This window comes from Cavia porcellus, unplaced genomic scaffold (genome assembly GCF_034190915.1).
Source record: "Cavia porcellus strain 051 isolate PalLab524CR breed Dunkin Hartley unplaced genomic scaffold, mCavPor4.1 scaffold_4, whole genome shotgun sequence".
NCBI lineage: Eukaryota > Metazoa > Chordata > Mammalia > Rodentia > Caviidae > Cavia > Cavia porcellus.
The window spans coordinates 72060290-72072414 of NW_026947487.1; the positions used below are offsets into that span (position 1 = coordinate 72060290).

A 12125-nucleotide genomic window follows, 5' to 3' on the forward strand; every position below is an offset into this window, starting at 1 on the left:
TTGTTCCTGAGTTGGAGGATGGATGAGGTAGTGCTTTTTTCTAGCAACAAAGGACAAACTTGAACTGTCTTAAGGTCTAAATTGGCCTTTACCCTAAACATGCAGCTCCATGTCTTAGAAAGTGAATTAGAAAGTGCAGTCCACACAATATGATTCAAGGATGAAGTACAGTAATGACATCCCATGCTGAATATAAACAGCTATTTAAGTGTTTACTCCAGACTGAACACAATAAAAGCAAGTGCTCAGTAAAATTACAAGCCTTTGCTACTCAAGTCTTATGATCATATAATCAAGTTTACTCAGGCTTTACCTTTACTTATCATTGCTATTAACCCTTGACATCTATTTTGTTGGCATGTGCTAATGGACACATATCCGAGAGCAGAGGAAACACTGCAGCCCGGAGCAGTCTGCCTGTGTGGAGCCAGTGATGCTGGCCTCAGTGCCAGAGATGCTGGGCTGCAGAATCGGTTGCTGTAGAAACAGATTCGCCTTGGCATTTCTGGCAGAGCCAATATCACTGAGTAACTTGCCTTCAGAGAACAGCTGGCATAAGCCTAGCTTTCCCTTCCCCACTAATTTCAACTCCATTCTATGAAGAATATAGGTTAGAAATTACAAAGGAAAACACTTCACAACTTACTTTACTATAAGTTGGTGTTTCTTTTATTGAATCATACAAATTTGAAAGGGGATTCCTGAATATATCTTCTAGTTAATTTACCTTTGGCAGAAGCAACAGATTTCAAAACATCTTAGTGGCTTCTTACCTATATGTAGCTTTAAAAAAAAAATTCTGAAGTATAGTTTTTCAAAACAACACTCTTAAACAGATGTGCTTTACAAGTTAACTGCTAATGATTTACAGTATAGCTTTTAAAAGAGAACAAGTACTTAAAAAGGACAGATTAGACATGTGTTTCTTTTAAAAAATACAATTTTTGGTCATGTGCATGATTCATGTTCAGATTTCAAAAATAGAAAATGTCCTAAAGTGCATCATTTTATTTATAACTCCTTGAAATTATAGCAATTTGCAATGTAAACAGCAAAAAATATCAAACTATATTTTCATGTACATTTGAATTCGTAGGTACCGCCTGTAAGTATGTATATGAAAACCAGGGCACTTTTAACCCAGCTCATGCTTCTCTGTGATTAAAGCAGACTTACAGCATTCAGTCCCCCGTGTCCACTTGAACAGCTTTCAGCGGCAGAGCTGCTGCCTCACAGCACCAGCAGTGCTGTGTGTGGCCCACCAGCCAGAGGTTTCTCAAGATGCACTTTTTGTTTTCTTTTGGGTCTCAGGAACTGAACTCAGGACCTCGCACCTATCAGGCAGGTGCTGTGCCCTGAGCTACATCCCTAGCCATCAAGACCCATTTTACCACTGACAGCTGGTCAGTGTGGCTTCTGTTCCCTCCCTTTGCTGTTAAAATGAAACAGTACTCTTGGAGAAGGCGGCTGTCTGAACAAGAGGGCATCCCCGCTGCCCTGTCCTCCGTGCAGCATTGCCTTGGAGAGACTCCGCCTGCTGGACCCTGTCCTGTCACCAGCCATGGCTGTGCTCTGCCCCCTCCCCTCCCCAAACACAAAGGCAGAAAACCAAAGCTGAAGGACAAATCACATGGTGACGTCAAGCACTGAAGAGACGAACGATTTGGTGTCTTAAACTCCCTGGTCCCTCCAAAATGTCTAATATAGACAGCTTTGTAACACAGTCTTTGAAAAACAGAATCAAAGTTGGCCACATACTATTATTTTTTTCTTTCTATGCATGATCTTTAAAATAGTTTGAGTTAAATTCTGCCTAGAGCTACAAGATTCTGCTTGCAGCTCTGAGGGTTACAGTTACCTGTCTGGGAATTTTAGTGCAGATTTACTTTTTCAAAAACTTAAAATCTGGTAAGTATTCAGGAGGCTGAAGACTTAGGCTTCCTCTCCTGTTATCCTCTGCATTTAGGCTTGGAATTAAGCAAGACTCCTGATGCTTGACCAGGGCCACAACCAAACAGGCTATCCAAGCATGCGATCCTCACTTAGTGTTGGATGTAAAGTCGGAGAGCACTAAGGGCAGTCACGGGCCAGGAAACCACCCCTGGTTCACCTGTGTGCCTGCTCTTAAATAAGCATTACTAACATGGCCACTGCTGTACTCCCTGTCCTCAGTGGACATCTGGTCCTCCTCCAGGGATGAGTGTCTTGTCAGCTCAGGAAGGCCCGAGGAACTGCACCCTCACCTAGATGCCACATTGCCCCAAACAGATGGCACAGCAGCTTCCGTCTACCTGAGAGCTGGAAGGGAAAGGTGTTTGGATGAGCGGGGAGGCGCAGCTCCGAGGAAAGGACCCGAGCTTGGCCCGAGAGCAGCAGCAGGCAGGGCTCCAGTGCACGTGCACACTGGGCTGGGGAGAGCACAGCCCTTTCGAGTTTGCTGCTCCACAGAGATCCTGAGCTTGTTTCCACCACAGACCGAGAGTGGCCTTGTTTCCCAGTTACCCAGGGAAGAACAGGGTGTATTCTCTGCAGACAGCTGTGTCTAATGTAGTGATTCATCTCTGCTATGTTAGTGAAGCTCCTGTGTGTGAGTGTGTCTGTATGTGTAGCAATCCTGGCTTCCCCATGATGAAATTCCTCAGGCAGGTCACATGTCTTCCTTGGAGACAGTTCCCGGGAGGCAGAAGGGCTGCAGGTGGTGCTCATCAGCTCAAGGCGGCCTTGCAGAGCTCTCTACCAGACTGCAGCGAACCTCCCCGCCCCACAGCCCTGGCGGGGCAGCTGCTCTCACATGGACTTGGAGTCAGTGTCTCTTTTGCTGATGAGCACCTCCAAAAGCCTCAGCTTGGCCTTTATGTGCTTGTACTCATTGTACTCTTCAGTCATGGGGGTGCGGTCTTCCTTCTGGACATTTCTAGTGGAAACAAAGGAAAAGGGGCTGAAGACTATTTGTTGCCTCTGCTGGACGATACCGTTCATCAGGCAAATACAGCATCGTCACGTGGAAATTGCATGATCACCCTGTAGGATCAGTATAGACAAATGTAGCTTGGCCTCAAGACAGGGCTGGCTTTAGATAACTGGTGAAAAGTTTTCCCCTGAAGGCTTGAACTGTTAATCTGGCATCTTCTAGGACTAAGGAATGTAGAAGACCTCTCGAGCATGATTTCATGTTGAGTTCCTATGAGCTGAAATCCTTCATTCATACTTAAAGCTTTTTCAGTTTTATAATTTTGCCTAATAAATCATTTAACTTCTGATTAGCAATTGCTATAGGCTTTTCAAGAACAGACAGGTAATATTCCCAGTTATACAACTGGTTGCGGAATTCAACAGTTCTGTCATGTTCTGATAAGCCTTTATAGTTAAATATGCAGATTTTTATATACACAAGAACTCAGGGGTTATCATGGGTCAGGCACTGCACTGCCCTCTAATATCCCTGACCACAGCTGAGTGGGAAGGTGTCACAGGTACAGTCTCCACACACTGTCATACCACAGGGTGGCCAAGCCCCTGCAGCAGGTAGGGTCAGCGCCAGAGGCCACCCTCTTGTTTCATTACGGAGCCATGGGGGCAGTTGGCAATAACATGGAGTTTATTTTAACAAAGTAAAACAAAACTGGCTTTACTTGTGCTCTGCCTCACTCTAGGAAAGGACTCTAGGTGGCCCTCAGCTGAGGGCAAGACCAGGCCCTGGGAGCTGGCATCTGCCTCCCATCACTGAGGCTTCCTGATGAGGGGCTATGCTACCTGCAGATGTGAAATGAAGCCAGCTCCTAGGACACCGTACGTCTCTCCAGTTCAAATTTCTAATGATGATGAAGTTAAATTCTAATATTTATACTTTACAAAAGAGCTTAGGTATATATTACCTAATTATATACAGTTCTTTATATATAGGATACTACTGATAATCTGTACCAGTAATAATACAGGAAGGAAATATAGACAAACCAAAACTATGCCTGAAAGAGGCTGAGTAGAGGAAACACAGCAAAATATTAATCTCAATGTATCTCTGATGACATTATTTGGGAAACACTTGTTTGCTTATCTATATCCTCTGCATATCTTGCAACATGTGGGAAATGAAAAGCAAATATTCAGGTACGAAATGTACCAATTTTGAGATAGTCATTATAGAGCAGATCCAAATCAGAGGTACTAAAAATAAATTTATATAGTATTCACCTAAACTGGAATCCAACACATTTTAAATACCAAAGTTAGGGGTGTTGTTTGTTGGTTTTTTGGTGCTTTTATTTCCCTAAGCTTTAGTATGAAAAGTTCTCTAATTTGGATTAAGACAAAACCAATTTAAAATGATAAACCCTAACTCCAATGCGAGAGATGCAAGTGTATCCTCAGGCTTTGCTGTGACTAAGACACTGGCAAACTCACTTGGAAATTTGGAACATTACTTCTTTGCAGACTATGTCTGTGTTTTTTGCATTCAGCCTGGACAACTATCAATTTTATTTATTTATTTATTTATTGTCTGTCTGTGGCTTTGGTGATGGAATCTCGTGCATTTTAGGTAAACACTCTACCACTAAATCACCTCTCCAGCATTTATTTTTAAAACAAGCTTAAAAATCAATGACGATTTAAAGCCTCTTTTCTCTAAATTCTCCTGGTTTCTTAAAAAAGGGCCGTTAACTTGAAATTCAGTTGCCAGCTGCCTGTTTTAGATGAAGATTAGATGTGACAGGTTAGTTTTAGAAATGTGAACTGAATCTGCATCGGTCTTGGACATCAGCCCAGAAGCAAATCTCATCGAGTTACTGCCAGCGTCTGGGGTCCCTGGGCACAAACCCAGCACCCAGATCCAGGAGGAGGCAGAGAGCTCGCCCTTGGGATGCAGCGACCCAACTGCCTGGGGCTGTAGTGGTGCTGAAGCCCGGGCAGGGGAGGAAACATTACCTTCCATTTTGTCTGAAAAAATTGTCTTCGAAATCTCGAAGTTTCTTCCGAATCCTCTTCTTTTCTTCTCTCATTTCCTGAAGGTGTTCTAAGAGCTCAGGTCTAAGAGGTAAGAAAAAAAAAGTCAGGAAGGTGAATGGTGCACTGCGGTGAGTGCAAGGACCACGAAGTGGGCAGACAGGGTGGGGGGAGTGCTGGCTCCCCAGGCCCACAGGAGCTGAGGACAGTGGCCTCTGGCCGCTGCTCCCTGCCCAGTGCAGTTCCCTGCAGACAGGAGGCCGCCTCTGCGCTGCGGGGCCAGGGTGGTGAGGAGCTGCCAGGCATAGAGCTGCTGCTCCTGCAGGCACCCAAGTCGGACAAGGATATTTTTTCTTTAAATTGCTACACGCTCTCACCCCACCTAAGTTTCTAATATTTTGTCAGCCACTTAGTTAAATCCAAAGGGCTAAGATAAGCTTTAAAGACTACTTTCACAGAACCACGTCAACACCACTACTAAAATGACCTACATTGAAGCGGCGTGCAGATTCGAAAGCCCTGTGTCCTGGCTGCATTTTGATGGTATTTTATCATCCATTGGGGAGATAAACCCGTCAGCATCCTCTTCAAATTGGTCCAGGAAGCAGCGTGTGCTGAAGTCTGTTTTCAAAGTGACTGTGAAGTCCGGCTTCGTGTGGCCGTCGTCTTCGGAGCCCTCCTCCTCCTCCTGGAGAGGACAGCGACCCAATTAGGGCCTGAGCACAGGCTGCAGGGCTTTCACTAGAGAGCTGAGCACTGTTGCCCTCCAGATCCCTGCAACTGCTCCTGTGTCTGCTGCAGACTGAGATGCAGGCACCCTCACAAAGCACAAAAGTGAGACACTGCAGACACTGGGGACACTGGGGGTGGCTTTCCCTGATTCTCTCAGCTATGCCTTCAGGCCTGTTGCTTGGTCCATAGACATGGAAATGCCTCAGTAATTTACAAATTGTCAAAAAACAAAACAAAACACCCAAAAAATGTTTTAACATTTATAGACTGAAATCTAACTTTTTAAATTTTTTTTTTTTTTGAGGAATAACAATTTCCATCTGTATAGTTTTTATAAGAATTAACTGAGATTGGCTGGCTCGATTTCTTTGGCCTGAAGATCTAGGGCTCAAAATGTGCGCTGGCTCTGTTTCTTACATAGCTACTTCCTTCCTATAAGTAATTAAAAACAGGGATGGGTTTTAATGAAACTTCTTAGATAGAATTTTATTCTCTGTACAAACATCAAATTTTAAATTGTGTCTCATTTGTCAAGAATTAATAAAAGTACAAATAGGAAGCCTGGCCAGTTGGAACAAAAAGAACCAGGTAACAGCATTATTTACAAAAGCAACATAAGTGTTGCAGAATTATCTGAAATTCTGACCATAATGTGGGCCAATAGATAATCAGCTTGTGAGCGGAGGCACCACGTGTGTATGTTGCCTTTGTTAATTCTGTTTTTTCTACACATTCAGTGTATGTGATTTTTAAAAAATTTAGATTTGGTTCAATGAGCTAATTTAACATTTTGGAATACAGAACACTATTCCCCAAATAGGGAAAAACAACACAAAACAAAAAAAGCGTATGGAAAACAATCCCCAAAAGCAAAGTCAAAACAGAAACAAGGAGGGGAGAGAACTACTAAGGGAGCCAGGGTGTCTCCAATAAAGGAGGTCAGCCTGTGGTGGCCAGGGAAGGGGCGGAGGGCTCAGCGCAGGCCTTTGTGCGGCTGGGTGGGCTGGGTTTAGCAGGGTTGGGGCTCTTCACCTTTATCTCCTTGAAGAAGGAAGCAGTTTCACCCTCGATAATTGGCTGCAGCAATGGGCTTCTCCGCTTGCTGGAGGGGGACCCCTGTGACAGGTGTTAACAGCAGGTTACACGGTGCCGCTTCTGCCCATCCCGGTATTTATCACCATCTCTTATCCAGCTGGGTTAAGATGCTCCCAGGAGAACCCAAGACAATTACATTTCATTTCCAAGTGGCTGCTTCCCTCAAAGCCCACACACATCAGCAGAGGCAAGAACAGCACTGGAGTCTTCACTGAGCAGCACTCGGGAAAACCCTAGGGAGAAAAGACCTCCCGCCTCCAGGCTGTGACTGGGAGGACACTAAAGGTATCTGAGCTCACAGCCACTCCCAGGCTATGGGGCTTCTCTGATTTAGGTGCCCAGGGTTTCTAACTCGAGAAAGCAATGATTCTTGAGATTTAATCTTTCATTACCCTACAGGAATTTCTAGGAACAGTAACTTTCTTCACCTGCCTGAGGTCTCATTCATTACAAACAATTGTTAAAAGCAATTTTTGTTTGTTCTGGTACCTTTTGCCTGCCAGGCAGGCACTGTAGCACTGCTACACCTCCAGCCCCATTAAAGGGAATTTAAATGGGAATAAAGAGATTAAAGAAGGGCAGGATCACAGGTATCTGCATCTTAACAGACACAGCAGAGCAAGGCTTGAGGAGCTGTTAAAGCAGAGGGAGGAGGGCACTGAGGCTGGTGATGCTCTGGCAGAGGTGGGCTCTGCAGTCAGGTGTAGGTGCTTGCCCAGAGGTGCCCATGCTGGAGGTGAGCTGCTGTCCCTAATCCTAATGAGGGCACGATCCAGGGGCTTTAAGCAGCTGAGTCCAAGAGTGTTGGCTAGGAAGGACCTCCAGCCATTAGCCTCTCTCCCTTTCTTTCCATCTCTCCACATCCCCTGCAGCCACCAAGAGGAACAACCTCTCTGTAACTTTCTAGAACATTCTCCCGGATCTGACTCCCAAGGGAGCTCTCCGTGTCATGGTCGGGAGGACTGTCAACAAGGGGACCTTTGGGACCAGAAAGGCCCTCTGGAGTAGAGGCTGCATGAGGCACAGCCCCGCCCCTTGTGCTTTGTTGCTGAGGAAAAGGCCAGGGAGCTGTACGTGCCAGGTGGATGCACGTAGCCCGAGTCTATCCCCTGGAAAGGGGGACCCCTACCAGCTTCAGAGTTGCTCATTTTTGGCTCATTCTGGCACATCCCTCAGAAGTCTTCATGTTTTAAGCCATGGACATTAATGGCTGGCTTAACTACTGAGGCTGAGAGAGCAGGAGAGGGTCTGTACGCATCACTCAGCTGAAAAGGTAGGATAGTGACCGGGAGGTTCTGCACTCACAATGATGGGTATGGTGTTGACCCGGGACAGGATCTGTTTGACCAGCCGGTACCTGTCGTACAGTGGCTTCATAACCTGGCGTTCAGTCTTTGTCACCTGAAAAGCAAGAAAAGGACTGCTAAACAGGCTGCTCCCAGAGGGCATGTTACCACCTGTCCAAATACATTGTAGGCCCTCCTTGCGGTCCTAGAGAAAAACAGACCATGCAAATTGTTTTATCATTCTTAAAAGGTGTTTCTAAACTGACACTATTATTTATTCAATATTAATTGAATATTAAATTGAATATTAATTAAATACTTAAAATCCTTACTTTGGGTGTGGATTAGTGGAAATCACTCCACCGGTAGTATTGCTTATATAAGTCAAAAACTATAATCATTCTTCAGTTTTGCCTAAAACTCCTCAAGGTTCAATGTTGCCAGGTGACAATACTGTCTGGAAGGAGAAAGCATGCATGCTTATTACGAAGCCTATCACGAGGGCCTACAGTTGATTTATTTACATGCTTTTCTCCCTGTGATTTTAGAAATGATTCTGGCATGTAGGAGGCATTCAAGGAACATCTGCTGACACAACACATGGATGATTCGTCTGAGGAGTCCCTAAAATATGGCTCAGAGTTCTGCCTAGAAATGGCTTCCCCCCGGCTCCTCTCTGTTCAGCAGATTGCAGATCCAGAACCATCTCCCCGTGCAGCTCCTTCCACAGCGCTGCCCCGGAAAGCAGGCTCTCCTCCGTAGCACCAGCCCGCTCTGCATGTGCTTGTGTTTCATGAACACCCAGCTCTGAGTCTGCACTGTGTTCACCCATCTGTCTCCTCCTCTAGCCTGGTGTTTGATTTTCCTATTCACCATATGAAATACTGACAAACCCAAGCGTGGTGGCACATGCCTGTAATCCCAGCACTTGGGTGGCTGAGGCAGAAGGATCACCTTGAGTTCAACAGTGCCAGCCTCGGCTATAGGCGAGTTCAAGGCCAACCTGTACTATGAAGTGAGACCTTGTCTCCAGGGAAAAAAAAAAGTGACAAAACTATAATAACTCCTAAATGATTTCCTATGAAAAGGTAAGACTCATACCACAGTTCCCACTGCCCACCTCCAGAAGGCTCACACAGAGACAGGTCAAGTTTTGGCGAGCTGTCTGAACAGCTGGAACACTGCTCAGCGCAGGAAGGGTGGAGCTGGAGAACTGTTTACAGTGTCTAATGAGGCTAGACCTATGACTCACCAGTCCCCTTCCAAGCATAGGATAAACAAACGTGGCCGCTACAGTTCCCCGGGCCTCACTTTCCTGACGAGGAGTCTCTGAGGACACCACACTTGTTTGGAAAGGACTTTAGGCCGAATGTATAGCATACTATCTTTAAAACCATTTCATTCTTCTCTCAAAACATTAGTTTTCATTTAAGTGGGAATGCTGAATGGTTTTCTGTTGTGTGGGAAATTGGGTATTATGATGTATTTTTTGCACTCCGATCAAAACAACATAAATATAGAGATAGGAAGATCTAATGGGAGGGGTAGTAGTTCCACTCTGTCTTCACTTATGATTTAAAAATGTTTTGCACTGCTCACTGCTCTTTCTGGTTACTCTGTAAGAGTCAAATAATATTTCAAAACACAAGAGGGGCTGGGATGTGGCTCAGTAGTAGAGCTCTTGCCTTGCATGCACAAGGCCATGGGTTTGATCCCCAGCACTGCAGCCAATAATTGCCCATATTGAAAGAGTGGTACGCCTTGAATAGAAATCATAGAGCACTGATCACACAGCTGCTTTTGCCTACCTTTATCTTTTGTGATGTTTTCTCTTTGCCTCAAATACAATCTCCCTACATCAGTCTGGTTGCCGTTACTTTGACAGATCCCAAAGGTGAATGATACATGACTGACATATTCACTCAGAAAATTAGAGGCATGGAATCTTAGTTCTAGATGAGGGATAAAACTAAACATTGCAGAGAACAATGATTTGCCCAGAGCTTTACTGCTGAATCAAGTGTGACTTCCCAGTCCAGTAGTTTTTCCATTCACAAATACATGAGACATGAGGAAATGTGATCCTGCAGTGTTACTAAGAGGGCTTGGCCAAGCTGTCCATTCAATAGAAGAATTCTGCTTTCTACGCTGTGAACTCTGTGTGGAGCTTGCAAAGATCTCTGTTTACAGAAAGTGGCATAAAAGCATAACTTTGTAAGAAAGTATGTTTTTCTAGACAAAAAAACTACACTGCCAAAAACAACAATAAAACTACACTGCCTCAAAATCTCAGTAAAATAAAAGGAGGTTTACATTTGTGTGTGGAGGCCTACCTGTGAGTCATAGAACTGCTTCAAGACAAAAGGAGATGGATTCTTACAACAGTTGTATTCTTGGCCCATTAATTTGGAAAATGACAACTCTTTCTTAATTATAGAGTGATATTAGTAGGTGGTCTGTGCAAAGATCAGAAAGTCCAAAACAGCAGCTAACCAAAGAACAGGATTTATACACATCTCTACAATTTGCATTTACATGTAAACCTTACTATGTTTACTGTTGTGTTAGTCACCATGGTTTGGAAATGGGATTAAAATATGCCAGTGAGGAGAAGACTAAAGAACAACCTGCAAGGTCTGATCAAGCAGTCTATTCTCTCCCCTACTTATTTACTGTCAGAGGTCCATGTAGGCTGAAGGTAATGTGGTGATCTGCTGTTATGTTTCCCTTTTCCTGTGTCACAGCATTTCTTGAGATCCTTATATGTTGAAAAGGACAGACAAATATAGCATGCTTTGTTAAAATGAACAGCATTGCTTTAAAAAAAATACAAAAAAAAATGTTTTGCCCTATGATTCTGATAGCTAATAACTTTTTAAATAAGAATCTGCAGATTTAGGGAAAAAAGAGTTCTAAGTACTTGTTTTTCTGAAAAATTGGGGCTTGGAACAATACTGCAGCTCTGGAAATACAAGCATTTTTCATCTGAGAAGAATGTCATCCAAATGGTATTCACAGGCTCCGGGTAACACCACAGGTCTAGGAATCAGAAGTTCACTCTCTGGTTTTCTGACTGGTCAGATGTCAAAAGATGTCAAAAGAACTCTGCTTTTCCTTAGAAGATTGGAGCATCTCGTTCCAGAGAGAGGCAGAAAGCCTGGCCTGGGACCAGAAATGAATGACACTCAAGTTACCTAGAGCATTTGTTTCTGTCCTGTGGGATGCTGGAATCCAGACCGCGTCTGAAAGCACTATGAAAGACAAGAGAACAAGGCAGGGCTGTGGACTAATGTTTCATATTCCTGATGATATGTGGGTACAAAGGGACCTTTTTTCCCTCTGATTTCATCATTTAATCAGAAGTAGGCAACAGAGAGAACATGTAATTGCACCAGAAGTGAAAACTGTCATTTACTATACAACCCCAAAGGTGAGGCTAGCCCACTTCCTCAGGGCTAGACAAGCTACAGGTAATATCTATACTACATGAACAGGTGACTGCATGTGTCTGCAACACCACTTCATTTCCATGACAGCCCATAAGAGACATCTCTTTTACAAACAAAGCACTGAGGGTCCAAGAGGTCACCACCTCCGAGAGTTTGGAGTCCGAGGTGACTGTAAAGCGGAGGAGTCTGCCTCCAGCCTCAGGCCAGGGGATGAGTGCAGCCACCGGCTGGGAGCCAGGAACACCATTGAGGACTCAGCAGCAAGGTTAAGTCTACCCAGTAGGCAGCTGTGTGCTCTTGGAGCTGGGTGAGGAGTGCTAGAAAGTGTCTATCAATGTCACAGTCTGAATCACACAAGGAAGGAAGGAAGCTAGAGGAAGGTGCGCACACAGCGACACAGGCTGCCGGGTGCTGGTGAGAGCCATGCTCTGTGTCCTGAGCCTACAGGCTCTCTGCAGAAGCTCTGTTTTACCTCTGCGAGTTCCTGAAGCTCCAGAAGGCAGGACTAAGTTTGAGCTCTAAAAAATCTGAGACAAAATGGCTTGAATATGAACATTATCATGGTGCTAGTATTTTTCCACTGCAGGGACAGGCCAGCAAAATCAGTCATTATCAGTGC

General features: G+C 44.6%; 1 protein-coding gene across 3 annotated transcripts in view; it reads right to left on the bottom strand.

The window, feature by feature from the left end:
* Window positions 1–646: 646 nt before the first annotated feature.
* Fam13a (family with sequence similarity 13 member A) overlaps window positions 647–12125 on the bottom strand; it is a 315293-nt gene continuing 303814 nt past the window's right edge. For all 3 annotated transcript variants that reach the window (XM_063247270.1, XM_023564119.2, XM_003467510.5), the window contains 5 exons: window positions 8077–8172; window positions 6709–6792; window positions 5436–5632; window positions 4927–5028; window positions 647–2914 (listed from right to left, as the gene is read on the bottom strand). In XM_063247270.1, coding sequence (XP_063103340.1) covers window positions 2788–2914; window positions 4927–5028; window positions 5436–5632; window positions 6709–6792; window positions 8077–8172 — 606 coding nt within the window. In that variant the 3' untranslated portion in view covers window positions 647–2787. The remainder of the gene's footprint in view (window positions 2915–4926; window positions 5029–5435; window positions 5633–6708; window positions 6793–8076; window positions 8173–12125) is intronic.